Here is a 24,259-nt window from a genome sequence, read left to right on the forward strand (position 1 = left end):
AACCCAATGAAGTTAACTAGGGAATTTATCTCAAGTCCTACAAAAATCCCTAATCTTATTTTTATGCAACAAAACGTAAGAAATGACTGTTTTCATGAAAATGTACTGGTCCATCAACTTTGGAGGCTTGGTGTGACCAAAAGATGAGAAATTTTACAAGTTTCTTATTTTTTCCATGTGTAGTAGGCCTTGAACTATAACCTCATGAAAGGATTTTACAAAATGAATGGATCTACTATGGTTTTGGAGGTTTTTTTCAAAACCCTGAAAGGACACTTTTATGTCCTGTTAGGTTACCAACCTAGTGTTAAAGCCACAAATATTGTATTTGAACAATTTTGCTCTGTGTTGTAAAATTAGCTCTGGCTCTCTAAGTACCTTCCATGGTGTATAACGCTCTTTTCTACTCGCGCTCACATCTTTTGATTGAAAATTCTGAGTTTTTGACTTGCCTCTTCTATCACTCAATTCATTGCGTCATTGTATTTATATGCGTCATTACGTCATTGTATTTAATGGTCTTTGCGTCATTGTCTACTCTATTCATTCAATATTAAGTTTAAATATTCGTGTGTTTAATGCAGGTATGGATGATGAGGAGTTTCTTTCTTCTTTGTCACCGTAGCAGAGACAGTGGTACGTGGAGTGTCATCGCTCTGGCGCATCATCGCACGTTCCTACTCCATCCGCATCTCCCTCTCTTTCGGAGCATTCGGCGCGCTCCGAAGCTTCGGCGTCAACGAGACGATCTTCACACTCATCTAGACACCGGCGCTCGAGTGGTGGTGGTGGCGGTTGTTGTGGGGATTCCACCGCCGATGCCTCCACACCGCCTCGTGTTCGACGAGGCTCTTTACCCTCCCCTTCTTTGCCTGCCCCCACACCAGCCACAGCATCGCCATCTACGCCAGGTTTTGCGCGGTTGACTGTTCCTAGTAGCTACACACCTCTACCTACTCCGCCAGGAGCCACCCCACTCCACACTCCTCGCTTCGGGGCCCAGACGCCGGTGGAGACACCTGACGTCCGTACCCCCATCGACACGCCGCTAGAGACCCCTGCCGGGACACCCAGGTTCACGCGTCACCGGCCAGAGGGCTTGCCTTACTCCGTCGACTTCAGCGGCGGCATCATCATGGATGATGACGGCAAGAAGGTGATCTCGCGCATGCGTGGTCTTTGCTCTCAGCTGTTTAGACACTACATACTAAACAAATGGAGTGAAGTACCAAGTGATTTAAAAAACAGAGTCATCAGCATACTTCATGATGAGTTTCCCGTTCCAACACGGGATCAGCGCTTCAATGAAGACCTGATGAAGATTCGAATGCGCGAATACTGCAAACACAAGCGTTCCGAAGTGCAAAAAGCAATCAAGCATGGGTGGAACAGGCCAGATTTTGCTGGCCAAAGAAGATTGGAAGAATGCGAAGAAAGCAGCGCGCGAGAATCCCAACAAGTGGAAGCAACAAAAGGATGCAGCCAGAGCGCGAGTAGAGGCAGGGAGCTCGCACCACTTGGGGAGCGGTGGATGGGCATCATTTGAGGCCGATTTTGTAAGTGTTTTTGCATTGCTCTTTATGTTCGATAGTTTAGGGTTTATGAGTTTTTTAATTCTAACATAATGAAATCTTTGTATGTTTTGACAGTGGTCGATGACAGGACGTGATCCCACACCGTACGAGCGCGAGTACGCAGGCAGGAAGGGCTTAAACGCTTTGATGGACATTCTCAGTTCTCGCGGCGGCATGGTTAGTATTAGGGTTTACTCTTTTCTATTTTTTGTATTGTTTTATAAATGTCGTTATATGTTTATAATTACTGAAAGCTGTCTTATTGTCTTTTTTTGCAGAATCCAACAGATACGCCGCTTGGACGCGATGAGACGTCTGACTAGACGAAGTCAGTTTAGCCGTAGCTAGATAGCATTAGTTTAGGGTTTCTCATAGCTTATGTATCATGAGACGGATTTTATACGTCTTTTTGAACCATATATATTATTATATTTGTCACCGCACTTCATTTTGCCAATCAATTCTTTATGCCTATGATGTTGTACAATTGTCATTATTACATTTGCCAATCAATTCATTTTGCCTATGATGTGTACAATTGTCAATTTTACGCTTATCAATTTTGCAAACAATGTGTCTTGTGGGTGACTATTTTGGGTCTATTATCTACCCTTGCACTTTTTTTAAAAAGTGAATCAAGTACAATATGGTTGATGGGTGGCAGGGCATTCAATGCCCTGTCACCAAAACAAATTTCTCTCGGGCGTCGCTATAACCGTCGCTATTTATGGCTCTGGAGCGTCGCTATAGACTTCTGTGAGAGCGTCGCTATAACCGTCACTATGAGCGTCTTTATATAGCGACGCATATAGCGACGCTCTCGTAGCGACGCTATTAGCGACGGTTGTAGCGACGCCGGGGGTTATAAAAACCCAGTGTATTTCCGTCGCTAACAACGTCACAAGAGCACACAACCTCTTGTAGTGTATTTACTAAGCAAAAGCTCTCCATTTCGTAATGAGACTCTGTAATCCATTTGAGCACCATTAATCGTCCAAGAAATCATAGTTGTAGTAGTAGATGTCATGTTAGAGACAAACATGAAAGAATAATACTTGAGGTAAATAGAATCACGAAAAGAGAAGGAAGAGAATGTGTATTTGGTATAAAGAAAGAATAAAAGCATGCATCTGAAAGAAATAAATGCATTCATTGAAAACTGTTCTAAGTAGATTTGGAATATTCAGTCTTTAAGATTTGAACAATCATAGCCTTTAAGATACATTTGAATCAGCATTTCATCAAATCCATCTGTTAATTTTTAGAGTTGTCAAAATCTTCTCATTAAAAAAATATAAAATATGCGATGTTATAAAATTATATATTGAATAGAATATAGAGTATATATATATTGTGTAGTGTATAATTTATATAGCACCAATTAAACCCTTGAAAATCAAAATAGACATAGTATATATAGAATATATGGTATTTAAGTATATAGTATATAGAGCTACACTAAAATAATATATCTTATTGTAGTATACAATATATTGGTATATTGCATATTACACATATTATACGTTTAGTTTATATTTAAACTATAATGATATAATATATCATTAATATTATAATTATTTACTATAGCTATAATTACATATATAATAGACGTACTTAATATAGAATCATAGAAGATAATATATATAGAGCTATACTTATAGAACGTACTTAATAGTACGTACTTAATATAGAATCATAGTAGATCATATATATAGAGCTATACTTATAGTTATAATATACTTATTAGCTTTAACTAATTATTAACTTATGATATACTTATTAGCTATTACATAGTATACTTATTCCTATACACAAACTTATAGTTTTAGATATAATTGCTTAATGTAATAGTATGAATATAATAACAATAAGTATAACTTTATAAGTATAAATATAGGTATAACACTATAAAATATAACCATAAGTATAATATATAGCTATAGTTATAACACTATTACCTATAGCTATAGTTATATTTATATACTTATTTAATATAGTATCCTAATTAGACTGTACATATTAGACTTATATTATTAAAATTTTAACTATACATACTATATTATTATATAAAATTAATGTATATTGTAATATTATTATATATATAATGTGCTAATTTTTATTATATATTATATTAATATTATAAACCTAAATATTATATATTATATTATAACTATATAACATACACATATTATATAAGAATATATTATAAATGTACATTGAATGCTTATTATATCTATTTATATGTATCTATAATATAGCATACATTATACTAATAAAATATTACTATGTTCGTAATATATAATTCGTGTATAATATTATATGTTATTATATCATATTATACCTAGCATATAATGTATTTTGTAATTATATAATACTATCATATATTGTATATACTATTTAATATTATTATCGTATCCTAAAATTTTATAACTTCTTCATATAATGATATACTTACCTAATATACCTATACTATATTTTAAACTATATAATATAAAAGATTTATATATTACTTACTATATATTAATGTATGTATACTATATATTAACTAATAAATGTATATTATACTATATACTATATATAGACATATAAATACCATATATATTAATATACCTAGCATAGTTATATATTATATACTACATATAAATCCTATAATTACTATAAGATATAGTATATTAATATATAGAAAGTTTAGTTAGTGTAGTTTTTGTCCGGGCATAATATGAAATGGCTCTAACCTAGGGCAATGCAATTTTTTGTATTGCAGTGTTTGTGTTCATGTTCTTAAGCTCATCTCTCTTGATCTTCCCTACGACGTCCTTGGTCCATCTACGTATACACAACAAGTACCTTCCCTTGCTATCTAGCACAAATCTTGTCTCTCAAATTCTGTCGCTTGCATCCTCTACATAGTCCACCACATCCCGTTTATGCAAAAAAAAAGGGGGGGGGGACTGTTTAGAGGATGCAAGCCACGGCATCCAAACGGATTATCAATCCTAATCTTGAGATTTTACATTGATTATTGCTCATTATGTTAACACGCATCTACTCTCAATTGACGTTCTTGCAAAAAAAAGGGGGGGACAGAGCCCCCCCATCATCCATGCGCGGATGATGGGGGGGCTCTGCCCCCCCCTCCCCCCCCTTGTTTTTTTGCAAAAACGTGCTGTGGGGGCAGACTATTCATAAGCTACAAGCGGAAAACTCCTTAAGGATTAATGTTAATTATGTTGATAAGCATCATTCTCAATCCAAAAAAAAAAAGGGGGGGGGGGGGGGGGGGACAAAGCCCCCCATCATCCGCGTGCGCATGGATGATGGGGGGCTGTGTCCCCCCCTTTTTTTGCTTTTTATGGATTGAGAAGTGATGTTTATCAATGTAATGAGCAATACATATTTGTATTTAGGCATATTACCAATTATTTCCTTCACTGGGCTCATTGATTCGACATAAAAAGGGGAGGCAAAGCTCCCCCATCATCTCCATGCGCGCGGATGATGGGGAGCTTTGCCTCCCCCTTTTTTTGTCAAATCAATGAGCCTATTGAAGGAAATAATTGGTAATATGTGTTTTATTACAACCATTTTACTTGAAACCAATTAGGTAACACTTATATTATGGGATACATCACAACTGAAAACATAAAACAAAAGGGGGGAGCTCTGTCTCCCCCCCTTTTTTTTAATTTTTCAATTGTGGTATAGATTATATATTATTAATACATTATATATTATGTAATATATATAATATATAGTGTATATACTAGATATTATATATATATATATATAGAATACATAGTATATTGTAAATATATAGTATAGAGAGTATATAATATATAGAGTATACAATATTATAAGTATACGTATAGTATAAAGTATGTAGAATACCTAGTATATTGTAAATATATAGTATACAGAGTGTATAGTAGATAATATATTTAACATAGATATATATCTAATATAGTTCTACGATAGATTACTTTGTAGAGTAGATATTATATATAACATAAAAATTATATAATATATATAGTGTACAATAGATAATAATGGGTATACAATATTATAAGTATACATATAATATAAAGTATGTAGAATACCTAGTATATTGTAAATTTATAGTATATAGAGTATATAATAAAGAGTGTATAGTAGATAATCTATATAACATAGATATATATCTAATATAGTTCTAAGATAGATTACTTCGTAGAGTAGATATTATATATGAACTAAAAACATTATAGTATATTTTTTGTAGATAATGGCACCAAAGAGGGATTGCAAGAAAAGAAAACCTGTAGTCTCGCCTTTTAGCAACCGTCAAGTGAGCATGAAGCTTAGATCCGGTTGTATACCAAAGGGAACTATCGATCAAGAGGCTTCATCACGAGTCCGGCAGTTAGACTCTCCCCCCAGTAAAAAGAACGGGATTCTTAAAAGGTGTGTTTTTATTGACGATGAGGCTCAGGTTGATGAAGACTCCAACAATGTCGAAGATGACATAGAGATCACACGTAAATTATGGCTATATGTTATAATTTTAATTGCAATGATAGATGGTTAAATTCTATGGACGTTTGATTTTTGTTGAGAAAGTTTGGTTGTGCTCAACAATGTATATGATTAAGAAAGGGTGAATAATTTTTTGTATACATACCATTGATAGTTGCTGAGAAAATATTAAATACTATTTTTGTTTATGTTTGAGAAAAGATCCTTAAATCTCATGTGACAGCCCTATTTAGGGTGTGCGATATTTTCTTGAAAAATTTTTCTCTCTGCAAAGGAGACTCCGGCAAATTTTTTTGTAATTTAAATACCTTGGATTATCTAATCCTATTTGTATATGTTTTTGGACAATTAAATGTTTGTGTGTTTTATTTATGTAGAGACCAATGTTCACATTGAAGAACCTCATGACAATGAAGAAGATAGTGATCATGAAGGGGATGATGAGAATAAACATTCCAAACACCTAGGCAGGTAAATTTTACTTGGCTTGATGAAGATGTTCTAAGTCAGTTTTATGTCAAGAAGAAGACATTGCCTCCTCCTGTTCCACTTTGTCGTCTCATGGTGCATGAGGCTGTTAGGTTTTCTAGAGATGATGTAGAATGGCTCATTTCCTCTTTTGATTCTACTAGGTATTTAGAAACTATGGGGCATTTTCTTGTGTCCGTCAGGGATTCTAGAGGAAATACCATTCCCGTGACCGCGGCGGATATGGAGGAATGGGGACCACTTTGGCGGGAAAGAAATGTTGAGCTTGAGAGAGCACTTGGTAGAGAGTGGCAGGAGCTCAAAGGAAAGAAATTTCTGGTATGGGATAGCAACCACAGGCTCAAAACATGGTGGAAAAGAATCAAAGAAAGTGAGACCTTTTGCCTTTTCACTCTTTTGTTCCAAAGCTTTATTTTTAAAATTGCGATTATTGTTTTTGTGGTAGAGTATTCGAACAATGGTCTATACCATGTTAGTGTTTGTTGCCAATTCCTTGAGTTGTCTATAGAAAAAGAAGTAGAGTTGCTTCTTGCACTTGACACTTCCAATGCGTAAGTTTGTTAGTTGTATTTCGGCTCTCTCTTTGTGCTAACAATGTTTGTGTTTAACTATTTGTTTTATATTTTGCTGCAGCATTTCTAGGGCACATGTCATGCCAAACATCACTCATGAAGTGTACATGTTTCAAAGATTCGGCATGGCAAATAAAGAGTCTATCCTTCAAAAATTGGCACCCGATATGAGAGAATGGGCTAGAGTGGAGATGACTATTGAGGCACAGTATTACCATGGTGCAGCACCATGGTACAATACTCCATGTGGATTGATATCACAACTTGTGTGGAAGGTGATACCTACTCTACATGTTGGGTAATTACTGCTAAATTTTATTGTGGTTTCAATACAGTGTTTTGTATTAGGATGATTTTACTGCCTTTATGTCCAAAGAAAGAGCAAAGCTAGATGCTCTTGGACTAAATGATATTGAGAAGAAGAAGAGACTTGACAAGGCCACAAAGGTAGAAGAGGAACGGTTGAAAGATAGGGGCTACAACTACCTATCAATCGCTAATCCTCTTAATGGTGATGAGTTCTTCAAGTTTTTTTTAAGCATTAAGTGGGATGAACCTAGAATGCTAAAGATCACTAGAGATAAGCTCTATTGTTTGACAAGCTCTAAAATCACTTCTGAGGGGTATTCTAGCTATTAGTTTCTCATTTGTAATTGTGTTTGATCCATTTTGATTTTCTATATGATTGAGTGATATTTTGTCTTTTCTACTCGTAGAAAGAAGATAATTTTGCACCTAATGAGCCTCACTAAGTCTAAGGATCCACAATATCTTCAATTTGGTGCTTGCAAGCTATTTAGAAGCTACATGAAAAAGGAGACTTATTGGGCTCACTTGCATGGGGAAGCTACACTTATGATTGAAAGGATGCAAGTAGAAGGTCCACCACTTCCAAATTCTTTTGATCTATTCTACAAGATTAGCATGAAAAATCATATTTTGCAGGTAGATATTTCACCATTTATTTTAATAGAATATAGCCATGTTTTAATTTACACAAGATCAAGATGAGTATGCTTTTTTATTTTTACTATGTGTGCAGTTTTTTTTTTTTCTAATGGATGCGGTGAAATCTTCCGACTCTAGTGAGAAGATGCCGGAGCTTGTGTTTTCGGCTAATAGAGTGATCTACAGGTTTGCATCTTCCACTTGCACTCTTTGCAAAATAAGATCATTTCATTTGTTTGCCATAGTTAGGTGATAGTGGGCTATATTGAGATTGGTGACATATCATTTTCTGTTTACAAAAAATCCTTAAATTCCCTATGGAAGCCCAATATGGAGTGGATGGTTTTTTTTTTGACAAAACGGCGTGTAAAATCCAATGTTGAAAACACTTAAATCCCTTGTGGGAGCCCAAGACAGGGTTTATGGTTTATTTTGAAAAAATGTACTCCATACAAAGGAGACTCTGGCGTTTTTTTTGGGGTTATGTGTCATTTGTTATAGTATTGTGTGTATGTGGTTTTCAAAGTTGATGATGCCCTAAAACTTTGTAGATGGGTTATACAATGCGTTGAGACACATGAATTGAATAAAGCCCCATTATTCACTAGAGAGTGGATTAATGTGCGTGATGAGAATACAATGTTCTCTCCCTTTTTGATTGAAAGGAATTTGACAACATGGGAAGCCAATGTTTGTCCTTGGTGGTTGGATTATCTACTGGGAGTTATTCCAAAGCAAGAGTTGGAATTACGGGCAAGTAAGTACCTATACACTTGTCACTATTTTCTTTTGAGATTGTATGTCTTACTTTAGTGCTAATCTATGTGATATTGTGATGTATGCTTGTTGACTAAAGGGTTTCAAAAAGAGAGTGATGAGTACTTAGAGGAGACACAAGAAGAGTCTCTCCCTCCCGTGTCACTTGGAGTTACTCCAAACACCGTTGAGTGGCTCTCAAGGTACTCCACTAGCAAGCAATGTACTCAAGAAGGGTAAAGAGACCGTGGAGCCTCCAAGTACAACAAGATTAACTACTCCCCCTTCGATGCCTCCCATTGTGCCATCTACTCAGCTCGGCATGTCCTCTTTGTTGGTGAACACTATACCCCATATGACACCCTCTTCTAATGTGCCCACTACATCCTCATTAGCACACACAACTTCGTATGTTGAGAAGTCCTCACTTGGGCGAGAGGCTTGGGAGAGAAAACCGATTACACGATCTGCGGGTAAGTTTAATAAAATTGTAAGCAAATCTGTCTTTCATAGTTCCTAATTAAAATCTAATTTGATTAATGCTTGTAGGGTTCCATTACCAAACCATTGTAGATGTTTTGCTTGTGGATATATCACAAATTGATAATTTTGCCCTTGATAGGTGGATTTCTATAATGCTTACTTCTTTGCATTTTCTTCTTTCATTGTTCTATGATTTTGAACATGATTCATGTTTGGTTTTCCTGTAGCATCAACAATTACACAAAATACCAATTTATATAGCAAAGATAGTGTGCCTTGTCGTGAGGTGGCTAGGCTTATCTTTGCGGATTTTCCTACAAGTTTACTTGTGGATGGTCTAGGACCTATTCCATTGGGTAAGTAACTTTTCTTTGGGGTAATACCTACAGCTAACTATGGTTGTATGCTTACATAACTACATTCACTTTTGATGAGGGCATGAGTGTTCCCAAGTGGAACACATTTTCCAGGGATCTAGTGATAGGGTGCATGGATGTAGCTCGTGAGTTTTTGGCAAATGAGGGGTTTTTAGTCACCATGTGCATGGCCGAGCATATTGGATATTTTATTGCAGATGCTACTAGGGTAGGATTTGTGATGTTACGTACATGGACCCTCATGTGTACCAAGAAGGCATATCGGCATCCACTCACTAGAGAGGGGGTGAGATAACAAACTTAGCTTCATAGTTTTATGTCCTAACTAAAAATTTTAAAGCTAAGAAATTATTTGAGTTATTTTTAATGCTGGTACTTGACTTACCATGTGTCTTGGTATCGTGTTGGCCATCCTGTGCCACACTATGATAGAGAGGCAGGGGAGAAAATTGCCGAAAGATTGTTTCCAGTAGATTGTAGCTACATGATAGATGATGTAGTCTTCCCCATTGAGATTGATGGTGTCATTCTTAGAGGTGGGGCAGAGCGGTCTACTTTGTTCTTTTGGTAAGATTAGTCCAAATTATGATACTTGTGAATGTTATGGTATATATGTGCTTGCAATATGTTTCTAATTTACTGTTTATATGGTTAGGTGGTTGCTGGGCAACGTTTACTGAGCCTCAGGACTATGTTTTGGACTTTTTTGCAGGGTGTGGTGGTTTGGGCCAAGCTTCTGCAAAATATATGAGGCATTGCATGTGTCTAGAGCTAGATGATACGCTCTACGAAAGATTTTTTGACAGACATTGCATGTGGACCTGTGAAATGTTGATTGCGGATGCACACTTGATTGGGGAAACACTGTTCTAACAGTAGACATCTTCATTTTTTTATTAATATTTAAATGTACATGGTAGCCATATGACATTGACATGGCGTTTTGGTGTGCTCCATACATTTCATTTGGATGTTTCTTTTGTGTTTGTTTGGTACATGATGGCCACATGATGTGGAGATGAATTTGATTGTGCTTTCCTATGTAGTTGTATTATGTTGGCACCATTGGCTTGTGTGTTGATTTGTGTGAGATAACAAATCATTTAAGTAGTGTAAATAAGAGTTTATGTTAAGGAAATCCCAAGGGTGTACAGTTTTTTAATAGAAGAGGTCTCCATACAAAGGAGACTCTGGCAAAAAAATTTCAAATCAAGTTTTATGTGCAGGCTCAAAAACACACACAAATGGTGCTTTTTGTAAAATTTCATTTTGCATAAGCATTGTTGTGCTTCCATATTTCTACAAAGTGTTTGGTAGTTGAATGATTTTACTGTGAGGTTTTGAGCTTTTCTGCTACACAATGATACTTGATATAATTTTTGTAAAATCAAGGTTTGAAAGCTCGCAGAAAAAAAATCCCCGCACTCGATGTGGTGAGGAAATGTCCGAGGAGAGATGGCCGAGGAGAGGCTCAATGGGCTGTTGAAGGTCGTCGGGCTGCAATGGAAACGCTAGGAGTGACAGATCCGGGGTTCTCAAGTGAAGGAGATGGATGAAATATGAAAACACAGGGCTGAATTGCGCCTGATCCGAGCACTTGTTAGCAGTGGAGCATCATAATGCATGACAGTTGCTCCTCCAACACGTTCTATGCTTTCTAGAGTACACCACATTTGGCATATAGGTTAACTAAGGCATTGGCAAGCAAGACGTTTTCTCTCACATATAGAGATATCACAAAATCATTGTGATATCTCTTGCCTGGATCAACACCTTGAGTGATGTGACTTGCCTTGAAGATGCAAGCATCAGTGATTGCATGTGGAGAGATGCCATCGCTCGGCATCCATTGAAAACAGCCTAGAGATTCATGACCTTGGCCTTGATGAGCATATCCTGCAATGATTGAATTCCAAGAGACAACATCCTGGACATGTAGCTCCTGAAGCACTTTCTATGCTTTGCCAAGCACGATGTCCCTTGAATAACAATATCATCGTGAATTCTATTGTCCATATCAGTGTCTTGTGTAGTGCATCATGCCTTCAAAATGCAAGTGTAGGTAATTGCATATGGAGAGAAGGCCTCACTTCGCATCCTCTAAAAGTAGCCCAAAGCTTCCTAGCATTGTCCCTGTTGGGCATATCCCACAATCATAACACCCCCAAAAGAGGGCATACATGACAAGCAAATCCTCAAGCACTTTCTATGCATTCTGAAGTAGACCACATTTTCCATACATGTCGACCTAGGAATTATCAAGAACATGTTTCTTCCACACCTCCTAACTAACAATATCATTCGTCAATTCTTTTGCCCATATCATTGTCTTGCGCACGGCCACATGCCTTCAAAATGCAAGCATAGTTGATTGCATATGGAGAAATGACCTCAGTTTGCATCCTCTAAATACAACATAGAGCTTCCTTGCCTATGTCCCTGTTGGGTATATCCCACAATCAGAACACTTCAAGAGAGGGCATATAGGACATGCAACTCCTCGAGCAGTTTCTGTGATTTTTGAAGTAGACAACATTTGGCATATATGTTGACCATGCCATTGCAAATCACGATGTTTTCATTCAATAGCTCCTAACTAACATTATGATCATTAATTCTTTTGCCCATATTAGTGTATTGCATAGTGCCATATGCGTGCAAGACAAAAGGGTATGTGATTTTAATTGTGTTCTCTTTGGGCAGTCCCTGACTAACAATAATGTCGTGAATTCTTTTGCTCGAATCAACATCTTGAGTGGTGCCACATGCCTTCAAAATGCAGGTGTAAGTGATTGCATGTCGAGAGATGCCCTTGCTTTGAATCCGTTGAAAACAACCGAGAGCTTCTTGGCCTTAAAGATGCAAGCATAAGTGGTTACATGTGGAGAGATGCCCTCGCTTTGCATTTGCTGAAAACAGCTTAGAGCTTCGTGGCCTTGCCCCATTTTTTGGCATACCTCGCCATCAATGAATTCCAAGAGACAACATTTGGGATAAGTATCTCCTCAAGCAACTTTGGTGCTTTTTGAAGTGCACCACATTTGACATACGTGTCAAGCAAGGCATTTCCAAGCACGCCATTTTCTTTCAATTGCCCCTAACTAACAATTTCATCGTGACTTCGCCCATATCAGAGTCACATGCCTTCATAATGCAAGAGTAGTTAATTGCCTATGGAGAGATGCCCTCGCTTCACATCCTCTAAGGCTGCCCCTGTTGGACATATCTTGCAATCAAAAATCGCCAAGAGAGGGCATCCGGGATGGGTAGCTCTTCAAGCACTTTTTAGGTTTTATGAAGTAGGCGACCTCTGGCATGCATCTCAACCAAGGCATTGCCAAGCTCGATGTTTTCTTTCAAGAGTCCCCAACTAAAAATATGATCGTAAATTCTTTTGCCCATAATTACTACTTAGAAATTTTCTATTGGCAAGCTGAAAGGCTAGCTAGCAATGCACTCTCTCTCTCTCTCCCTCTTTGTATCTTTTTCTCATTGTTGCTCTCATGCCTTTGCGCACTTGCATCCCCCCCCCCCCCCCTCGTCACTATATGGCACGGCTCTGGGCCAGAGGGGATCTAGGGCCCAAATTTGGGGCGCAAGGCGGCTTTAATCTCCACCGTCGAATCACAAAGTGAACTAGCGGTGAACTAGGGGTGAACTGGGGGTGAACTAGGGGTGAACTGAGGGTGAACTAGGGGCGGGTAAGCTAGGGGTGGGTGAACTGGGGTGAACTAGGGGCGCCTAAACTAGGGTATGATCATGTGCCATGCCAACATGGACAACGATACGCGCTAGCGTGGTGGTAGGGCATTCGTGTGGCAACCGAGACGTCCCAGGTTCGACCCACACCCCGCGAGGCGGGTGAACTAGGGGGGTGAACTAGGAGTGAACTTGGGGCGCCATTTTTGCCCCGAGTTCACCCCGTGATTCGACGGCCAAGATTAAAGCCGCCTGATGCCCCCAAATTTGGGCCCTAGATCCCCCCTGGCCAGAGCCGTTCCATATAGTGACGACGATTTCTAGCCTTCCAGACTTGCTAAAAGTAGAAAAATTTAACAACTTACATACAGATACAGATGAAAAGTGCTTGGATTTTCACCACCTTCCCTCCTAGACATAAATCGTTCTTGAAACCCAATTTTTGAGGTCTTTTAAATCCATTTGCAAATCTTTCCCCAAGGCCATAGTCGGGCACCGTGAGCACCCTTCTGAGCCAATACCTCGAGCTTGAATCTCCGATGCCTATTGGTGGCATAGTCCCCCAAGGCCATAGTCGAGCACCATGAGCACCTATCTGAGCCGATACCTCGATCTTGACTCTTGATGCTTATTGGTGGCATAGGCCCCCATAGCACCTTCCACAAAACAATCTTCATCGAAAGAGTCCACTGAGGACTCTAGATGTTTTTTGCTATCTCCACCCATCCTGATTCAGGCTATTGCTTACCCCACTGCTTGTTAAGGGGGGGAACCAATCGGCCTTGATCATTAGAGTGTGGTAGGTATCCTTGGTTTGTGATTTATAGAAACTAGTACAGCCGGCCGCCTTCGGCGGCCTCTCTCCCTTTATCGTGGCATGGTCTCTTGTAAGCTCATATCTCAGAAGATGGGTGGACCAGTTGAAGATGATGTCCCTCTCAGCTCAGCGTAAGCACTTTCCCAATGCATCAATATGTGTTCTAAGCATTTGTACACTCGGATATAAGGTCCTAAACCTTGACTCTTGCCGTAGATCATAGCATTGCAGCTCCCGTTGGATCCGTTTAAACAATGAATCTAGTGGAGATTCATGTGTCGCTCTACTCAGACTATCATCTTGGGGCTGCTCTAATAGCACCACAATATTGTCAACATGTTCCTTTCCATGTGAGTGTTTTGGGAATTCGCCATCAATTGTGCTCAAAGAGAATTCAGCTGTGATTGTTGCAAGAGGGATGAGTTGCCTATCTGTAACATGTTCTTCGAGCTCCGTTGATAGGAGAACCTCGACTACCGGTGTTGGAGGTATTTTGACATATCCCCAATTCATAGCATCCTTCAAGCCTCTTAGTTTTCTTATGATGGCAAATGTAGAGGCATAGGGTGCCATGCAGAACCCACTCTTCTAGTACCACTGTTGGAATTCCCAAGAATCAATTGACTGGCATATCTCATAAATAAGACTTTTTTATATGGGTCATCAGATCTTCTGGAGCAGTTAGGCCGGACCTGGAGTTCTCAACTTCTTGCAGTTGACTGATGTCGGAGCCGCTTATAGTGGGGTAAAAATCCAGAAGATCAATCCATGCTTTGTTCTCCCATGGTTCAGTGACATCCCCTCCAAAGCGCACCACAACACCAACATTGCCTTTCAAGAAGGATGTCCAGCAATAGCCAAGGTGGTAGCATTAATAATCATCGCAAAGGGGTGCGTAGCCTCACTTACAGCCTGGTAAAAAGTCCAGATGGTATCAGATGCATTGAAGTTTCCTGACATTTCAGTCTCCTCCCAAAGAAGGCTTCATGCTGTGAGGTATTAAATCGGGTACCACTTTTGGATATACAACCTGCTTTTGCTTTACCAATGCGGGGAAAAGCAACATCTGTGAGGCGTGAGCATCATGTGTTGTGCTTGTTCTCTCCTTAATTAAGAAAAGCACCATCTCTTCAAGATGGTACTCGTCCTTGCATTCTTGCTTTCTCAGTAAATCTCTGATCTCTCTATCCTCCATAGTGACCGATCATGCACTCTTGAAGTATCCCCAGATGCTCTTTTCTTCTGGATAGTCGGTTGCGAAGAGATTGCATATGAACTTATAGCACTGACAGATCTTCCACACTTGAAGTATTCCTAGATGCTTCTTGTGTCATATAGGCTGCCAAGAGATTGCCTATGAATTTATTGCAAAACCACCCACTATCCATACCTCGTGACCGGTTGATTGGCTTGCGAAGCAAACCACAATATGCTGGAATTCATAAGGGTGCCAATAATGATTGGCTTCTCCATGGCCACAAAGAAAGAGCTTGGCCACAGATGGCTTCACCTGAGGCTCTTGCAGGAGTTGGCCAGACCTGTAGATGGAATTTCGACGCATGATGGACATGGCTTTGGCCTTTGCTGCAGGATTTTGCTATTCAGGGAGCACCAACGTGCATAGCGAGAAGTTGTGGATCAAGGACTGGGCGAGCTCCCACTCTTGGCTCTCGTCAAATAAATGTCTTGATCTGCATTCCAACCAGAGCAGGGAGCAAAGAGGGAGAGCAAGTAATCAGCCAGGCTTTCGGTTGTGCCGCTGACCTCCACGCCAAGCTGGGTCCAGAGGCTAGTATGCTGGAGGCGTAGGGCTTGAAGGGGACTTTCCTTCAGGCAACTCAATGAGGAAAGGCGTGCCATGTCCCGCATGGTAGCAAAATGACAGGGCTTGGCTGAGCTTGTGTGCGCTAGCAGAGGGCAGGGGGAGAAGAATGTGTGCAAGGCCAACGCGTGGGTGTTGAAGGTGGAAGCAGGGACTGCTAAAGAGGGGTAGGTGTTTAACAATAAACACAACCCACTAAACCCGCAGATCAAAGCCAGGCCCGCAGGTCAAGGAAAGAAAACCCGCAGCTCAAGGCGAGTGAGTGCAAGTAAAGGGAGATCCACATGGGTGAGTTTGGTATTTCTCCAACGTGGCAACAAAGGTGGAGGGAAATAGACAGGCCTTGCATCTATTTGCTACCACGTTGCTATCCACCCTTGCCGATAATAATATAATATAGAAGCCTTTGGCAATCTCATGCCCACATGGCAGAAGCCTTTGGCAGACCTTTAGGCTGTGGGTGCATGCAAATGTAGCCACGTGGAGCTTCAAGGCTATCTTTTTAATGTAGTATATAGATATAGATGTCTACTCTTGGGCCACCAACAAGCTTTCCATTCGAATTTAGACTCGTTGATAGGCATCAAGATGTTGTCTAGCCCTTCAAAAACTTTGTTAACTGGCACTCTTTCAGTACCATTGAGGTGAAATTGGGTAGCCAATTGGTCTATTTCTTTCCATAACACACAAGTCCCTTGGCTCTCTGAAGTAGGAAGCAAATGATTTTGATCTCATGAATCTTACCAGAGCAAAGCGGGACTCGAGTCTAAGATTCAGTTGGCACTCAGTGCTAGCAAGGGAAATTGACCACAAAATTTTCTTTTTTTGGGTAGATTTTCTACTTCCTAACAGCATTGCAATCGCCCCACTAGTTCTCCTAAGAATGAAGGGGCTAACTATCATTAAGGCGAAGCAAAATTGACAGTGGTTCATCTACCCATTTCAATCAATCAACTTGTTGAAGCTTCTTCAACTTTTCGACAGAATTATTACAATGTTACTCTACTCCCAGCACTGCGCCCATGGTTAACTCTTCTCCCCACTACCCCTGCACTGTTGGGAGGAGAATAGTGCTGAGATATGCAAAAAGGCTACGGAAGCTTCAACAAGTTGATTGGTTAAAATGGGTAGACAAACCATAGTCAATTTTGCTTCGCCTACATAATAGCAAAACCCCTTCATTTTTAGGAGGACAATCTATCAAAAAAGGAAAATTTTGTGGCCACTTCCTTCTGCTAGCCCTTAGTGCGCACTGCGGGTTGACTCTTACTAAGAGAAACTCATTGTACACAATCTACAGTGCGGCATTCTGGATATATGGATTCCTTCGTCCTTTTGGTTCTTGTTTTCCTTACACTCTACAACACAATTTCTATGGATTGCAACCCTCATGACTAAAGAACACGGGGTCTTGAATGAAGACCCCATCATGGGATCCACGGAGGAGAACTCTAGGCAGAACAGCAAAGGCATGCGGCACCGTTCAATTTTTAAAAAGTAAACTTGGACAAATTTTGTAAACTCGAATATATAGAGAGTAAACTCAGACAAGCATAAGTAAGTTTAAACACACACCCATTTCAACGAAATCAACCTACGCACACAGTTAGCACATTGAGCTATCACAGCGCCCGTCAAGGTTGAAATCCGGGGGGAACGCACCATTGTTTCTTTTTGCAATCGAATCTCCTCGAGATCCCCACCTTCGGTCGTCCACCATCGACAATCCCATGGCGACGTCTTCATTCAAGGCCTCTTGCCATTTAGTCACTAGGGATTGCATATAGAGCTTTAACGTCACATGTGAGCTAACCATATCATTGCACAGGGGAAAATCCATACCGTATACGTGTATCCTGGTTCCTTTGTGCTCGTGTGTTGAATATATTTCTCTCATGTACAACAAGAACAGATTGCGTACGTGCGATCTTTCTGTGGGAATATTGGACACTTGCATCAAGTTGAATGGACCCTGAGTCGTAGACATTGGAAAAGACGCACTCTCTTCCCATTCCTTGTCTAAAGAGCACATTCTTTGTAGATAGCCACAGTCCACTTATGAAAAGAGAAGCCCCACACGCGTTTTAGAACTTCCGAATTTTATAAAAGCGTATTCTAAAGTTTCACATTTCAAAGGAATCTACTTTTTCAAGAGCTTGGTCGCGTGGATTAGCGCTCCCACTTACTGTCCGGTCTTCTTCATTGGCGGCCAGTCTTTAAGGCGTCTCCAATTCACCATAATGAACGTTTTAACCGTCAAAAGGTGTGAAATTTATTGTTTAGCTTTGCTATCCTTGTGGTGCAATCGACTTGCTCGTTGTGTCACTTGACTTCCTTGTCCTTTCCAAGTAGTTGACTTGTTATTGGACAGTAATCGTGTGCCTGACCCTTAGCGGCCTATAAGTGGAGATGGTGACATGTTTGCAAGAAAACGGCCTAGATGATTTCTTTTTCCCAAAAAAAATATAAGAATTTATATTAAGAGAGACATATCAAAATATTACAATATCCGAAGAATTGAGGGTACATTCCCACGCCACATAGCTCCATACAAAAATATACAAAACTGTTCATAGACGGGATCAAAAGCACCTCAAGGAAAGGCATGAATAGCATCATCAATATGAGTGATGAGTCTCTCAACATCAGCAATTTGTCCAACCATCTTAACATCTACTACTCTAGCATCAATCATTTTTTGTTTGACTCTGTCGTAAGACCCATTCATGAGAACCTCTTGTAGCTTGTCACAATTAGGACTATTGTAATCTCCCAGGCAGTGAGTCAAGACTGTGTGATTCGCCTTATAAAATCGACACTTCTTGAGCTTAAAATTGTTTGTCTATATGTTTTTTTTTTTTTTCATAAAGGGCGTGAGAGCGTTATATTAAGTAGAGAACAAAATTGCATTGTTCTACTTCCCACTGCTTCTCGCAAGAGAGAGAGAGATAACCATGCTTTCCTTTTCCTCTCTCGGACAGTGTTTGATGAAGCCTTGATCACCCTTGCTGTCCCAGCTCGCAATTTCTCTCTCTCTCTCTCTCTCTCTCTCTCTCTCTCTCTCTCTCTCTCTCTCTCTCTCCGTCCACATCTGCCTTTAGTGCCTTTACGAACACAACTGGCATCTCTCTCTCTCTCTCTCTCTCTCTCTCTCTCTCTCTCTCTCTGCTCCACGTACCCCTTCCAAAAAATTTCTCTGAATCCGAGCAGAAATTCCCAAAATGTCCTTCCAAATTTTCAAATTTGAGAAATTGAGCTGGTTATGCAGGCTTAGCAGATAAATTGCTTCATTATACTTAGACAAATTACATGCGAAACGCAGATCTCAATTGTCAAAAAGGAATAAAAGATTAAAAATCCAACCACAATAAATATAAGGGTATTTTGGGAATTTTGAAATTGGAGGGGTGTTTTGAGAATTTCCACAAATTAGAAGGGTATTTTGGTAACAAGAGAGAGAAATTTCTAGATGGCACTGCTGCCTCCCTGCACGTGGAAAGATGTACTAAGCTTAGTTATGATTAGACTTATTCTTTTTCCTTTCTCAAAGAGAGGTATCTTGTGAGATTCCTCTCAATCAGACATGAGTGCAGACCTACTAGTGCCACATTACAACTTCCTTGTTTACTATATCCTGTAATTTGTGTACCTCTCTCTTTAATTAGGGAATTGTGTATTAGGCCACACAAAGTCTTTTTGAGCCTCTCACACCTTTGTTTTGGCCTATCCCAAAGGGGTAAGGACTTAACGATGCCTCCCTTTTTGTTGATGAAAAAGGGGAGGTTAGTTCTAACAAGATGCCGCCCTTTTTGTTGATGAAAAAGGGGAGGTTAGTTCTAATAAGATGCACAATTTTTTATTAGTTGCAAGAGATAGGAGATCTACCCATTACAAAGGCAATAAAATATATTGCAAGTGAATCATGGAAGGGAGACTCATTCTATTTTTATTTTTATTTTCTCATTGCTATTTTCTCTTCTTGCAGTTGTTTATTTTGGCTTGTTTGGGTAGACATTTTGAAATTGGCATTAGGTTGGGAGCCCCATGGTGCTTAAGGCGGCAAGGTGGAGAAGGTAATGACAACACTTGTACACAAATAATGGGTTTTGAGTCGATCAACAGCATGTGTAGAGAGCATCAACAAGGCGTTGCACGCCACGAGGCATATCTAGAATGGCTAGAGCAACAGGGAAAATTCCATGGGTGACAATGTTATGTCAATGGCAACATGCTTAGTAGAGATAAGCAATCAATGTAGTTGGCAATGGTGGGCATGGTCTTAGAGAGCAGGCGAGCGTTATGGAAAGATTATAGCTAAGATAGCAAGGCAAAAATGACATGTTTGCTACTGATAAATCCAAGGGGCACGGCCTTGGAAAGGTGAAAAGGGGCACACCAACAAGTAGAAAACAATGGAGGACGAAAGGTGAGTAGGGCTATGATGGTGGCCACAATGAAGGTAATGGGCCTTGAGGGTGTCGAGTGGATGTGTGGAGGGCGTGGGGACTAGAGTTAATCAGTAAGGCAAATCCAAGGCAGAAGAGGATTGAAGTGGTGGGTGACAATAGGTGAGAGGTATGGCGAGTGCATGGAAGTTCTGTAATGCTCCCGGGTGAAGGGTATGGACGCGGCAAGAGCATGCTTGAAGTCGAAGGGGGATAGGCTACTCAAGGTCTACAATCGGCAACGGAGGGAAAGGAATTCCAAATCAAAAGAAACGGAGTAGGATACAGGTGAATGCACGTATGTGTGGTGGAAGCAAATCATGGGAGGAGGGAAAGAATGCATTGTGCAACTATTCATGAAATTCTATAGTTTTGGGCATTGCTAGTGTAGTAGGGCAATAACAAACAAGCTCCTACAGAGGAGGGGCGAACAAGCCAATGGCAAGACTTGGATGAGGGGTAGATACATAGTACCCTAAGAAAGAGTGGACCAAGATAGTGTTGCAATGCAAGGCAAGGCCGGCATGCAAAGGCCATACGGTTCTCTTATGAGGTGGGACTATGGGAACTATGGCATCTAGAGTAGGCACAAGTTGGTATCCATCAGTCAACAATTTGGTCCTGTGCATCATCCCTTCCTTCCTTGCTGCTTCCACCTGCATTTCCAATCCTACAACCCTTTCCTTTAACTTAACATTTTCCACCTTGACATCATGCTCTCCTGCAACCTTAAACCATGCTTTGTATTTGTCAATGGGCATGCCAAATGCTCTTGAAACAGTCCTGTAGACTGGTTCCAAATCTCCTTGGTGTAATCAAACACCTCCCTCCTCATTAAATCTGCATCCACTTCAGCTAGCAGCACTACAATGACTCCTTGCCCATCTAATGTGGCCTTCTCCAACTCCACCAAAGGTGTCAGTCTGCTCATCAAAAAATTGTTATGAGAAATAAAATATGTGATCTTATCTTACACTTCATGGAATTGCTTCTCAGTGGCCTCCTTCAACTCATTCAAATTCATGCACTACAATGATCAATTATGCATAGATTTTTTTTCATTTTGGCTCATGCATGAGCCATCTGCTCCTGCAATCTTCTAACCTCACTTTCCAACATGTCAATCTTTTCTCGTACAACTTCTGTGTCTCCAAAGTTAATATCATAGCCTCATGATTACATATGAATGATTCAATTCCGACATACTCTGCACTGTATCTTGCACAGAGAATATCCCGGTTACCTACCGACTATGACCCTTTGAAAATGGAGATGGAGTCTCTCTCTGACTGCGTGTGTAATCGGATTCTGTTCCCCATAGCTCTCCCTCACTTTCCTTACTAGAGTGCTTTGTTAGCCACATTTGTATTCAATTTAAGTGAGTCCGAGGATAAGAGATAACAAGAACCTAGAAGAGAAAATCCTGGAGAGAGAGAGAGAGAGAGAGAGAGAGAGAGAGAGAGAGAGAGAGAGAGAGAGAGAGAGAGAGAGAGAGAGAGAGAGAGAGAGAGAGAGGACAGAGAGAGAGAGAGAGAGAGAGAGAGATTGACATAATCCTGTGTTTACAATGCATGATTTTTATATCCCAATTTTGATATGTTTAAATGTGTCCTTAGCTTATAGACTACTAATTCATGACTAGCAACACATCCCCTTTTGCAATTGCCCTCTTCAATCCAAACTCATCACACTGCTTCAACCCAAGGAGAAGCGTGGGATACTCGGCCTCATTGTTACTTTCAGCTTCATCAAGTTTGTAAAATCTAGAAAAGACTACATCGCCTTTTGGGTTCTTAATGACTACCCCACCACTTTCCTTTTGAAGAACTTTCTTGTATGCACCATCAAGCATCATTGTATATGCATCTCTAATATCTACCTCCTCTTCATGATCATCCTTGCCAACCCTTAGATAAGATGGAATCTCCCCTCCCTTGTGTCAAGCCTCCTCCATGTTGTTGCACTTTCATGCATATCAACAAGGGAATTTCCATTAAATGGGTCCATATCTAGGCCCTTTCAATAGCTTGGCCGTGTACCCATTTGCCCTGTTCTTTAGTTGCAATGCTAGAGCATGATTTGAGAAGCGCAGGGAAGTTGACTTTGTTCGGTTGAAGACCCTCCCACTCCATTTGCTTTGCACAATAAAGTGCTTCCTCTGCTTGACCATGATATATGTACCTTGTGATCAATGTAGTCCATTTTACAACATTTTTGTGTGGCACTCTTTCAAAGAGCACTTGGGCAATATCAAGCTTTCGGGCCTTCAGATACATGTCAACCAACATACCGCCAACAAGACCATCTGACTCACCATTTGTGACAGTATGAGCCTGCACCTATATGCCAGTCTTTAAAGGGATTCCAACAGTAGAGCATGCTTTAAGAGCTGTTACATAGAAAGACCATCTGCCAATACTCCTGAGTTGAGAATCTCATGATAAAGAGCAATAGCCTAGCATGGGCCGAATTAATGACACCCTAGGTAGAAGCACTAGGTTAAAACTTTGAAAATTGATTAGCTTGGGCAAGATCCCCAAAGCAAACATGCATGCAAATCAAGGAGTTTGCCAATGTAATATTTGTTGCCAGATCATTTTGTAATAATATGAACTTTTGAAGTGCTTCTCTAGTTGAGTGGTCACGTTCATCTATACAACTCTGAAGCTGACTCTGAAGCTCATTAAGGAGAGAGGACATTTCAGACAGAAATCCCATCAAGAAAGTCCTTTTCGCACTTTCATAAGGGCACCACATTTAGCTTGGGCAAGATCCCCAAAGCAAACATGCATGCAAATCAAGGAGTTTGCCAATGTAATATTTGTTGCCAGATCATTTTGTAATAATATGAACTTTTGAAGTGCTTCTCTAGTTTAGTGATCACGTTCATCTATACAACTCTGAAGCTGACTCTGAAGCTCATTAAGGAGAGAGGACATTTCAGACAGAAATCCCATCAAGAAAGTCCTTTTTGCACTTTCATAAGGGCACCACATTTGGCATACATATCGACCAACACATTGCCACACACAATAGTTTTCTCCAACAGACTCCTCGCAGATCCTAACTGGATAGGTAATTGCATTTGAAGAAAGGCCTTTCCTCTGCATCTGGTGAAAACATCTCAGTGCTTCCTTTCCATACCCATGTTGCACATATTTGGTAAGAAAATCTTAGCCGTGAAGAAAGGCCTTTCCTTCACATCTGGTGAAAACATCTTAATGCTTCCTTGCCATAGCCATGCATATCTTGCAACAAATACATTCCAAAATTTGACATTTTGGACAAAAATCTTGTAGAAGGCAAGGACAGTCCCACTAGGCAAGAAGTGCTCCTTAGAAGGCTGACCAGCAAGAATTGCTACATCAATAGTAATTCAGTAGTAGTTACAGTAGTTACTGTAGTAACTTTGTAAGCCTATAAATAGGACCCGCTATAGTGTCTCCAGACTTTTTGGCTTTTGGGGGTTCTTTAACTTTTGGCTTACGAGCTCTTGCTTCTAGACTTTTAGCTTCATAAGCTTTTGGCTTTCAACTTTGTAATCACTTACTCCTATAATCAATTCTCAGACTTCATCTGAGTTTAAGCCTGTTGTACACTGTACTCATTATCTTTGTACTACTGATCTGAACTTATAATACCATTCCCAGTCTTCGAGTTTGTGTCTCCCATTTTAGTACAATTTTCCAGTCCAGTACTTGATTTCGGTCCTTAGTAACTGAATTGCCTAGATAATCAATAGATCTAAACTCTAACCCTGGAATA

The 24,259-nt window shown here is 40.0% G+C and overlaps 1 protein-coding gene and 2 pseudogenes across 1 annotated transcript; 1 reads left to right on the forward strand and 2 right to left on the reverse strand.

Moving 5' to 3' along the window:
- The first annotated feature begins 7,708 nt into the window (after nt 1-7,708).
- LOC147445813 (uncharacterized) lies at nt 7,709-10,584 on the forward strand. The gene is made up of 7 exons (XM_086524635.1): nt 7,709-7,770; nt 8,014-8,092; nt 8,190-8,281; nt 8,647-8,852; nt 8,952-9,074; nt 9,562-9,690; nt 10,367-10,584. Exons 1-7 carry the CDS (start codon nt 7,709-7,711, stop codon nt 10,582-10,584), a joined length of 909 nt encoding a protein of 302 aa, XP_086380761.1.
- Nucleotides 10,585-14,353: 3,769 nt separating this feature from the next.
- LOC147445814 (uncharacterized) lies at nt 14,354-16,087 on the reverse strand (annotated as a pseudogene).
- A 6,400-nt stretch (nt 16,088-22,487) lies between these two features.
- On the reverse strand, nt 22,488-23,194 carry LOC147445815 (uncharacterized; annotated as a pseudogene).
- Between the last annotated feature and the right edge of the window lie 1,065 nt (nt 23,195-24,259).

Source organism: Adiantum capillus-veneris, chromosome 12 (assembly GCF_014529385.1).
Source record: "Adiantum capillus-veneris isolate H3 chromosome 12, ASM1452938v2, whole genome shotgun sequence".
Lineage (NCBI taxonomy): Eukaryota > Viridiplantae > Streptophyta > Polypodiopsida > Polypodiales > Pteridaceae > Adiantum > Adiantum capillus-veneris.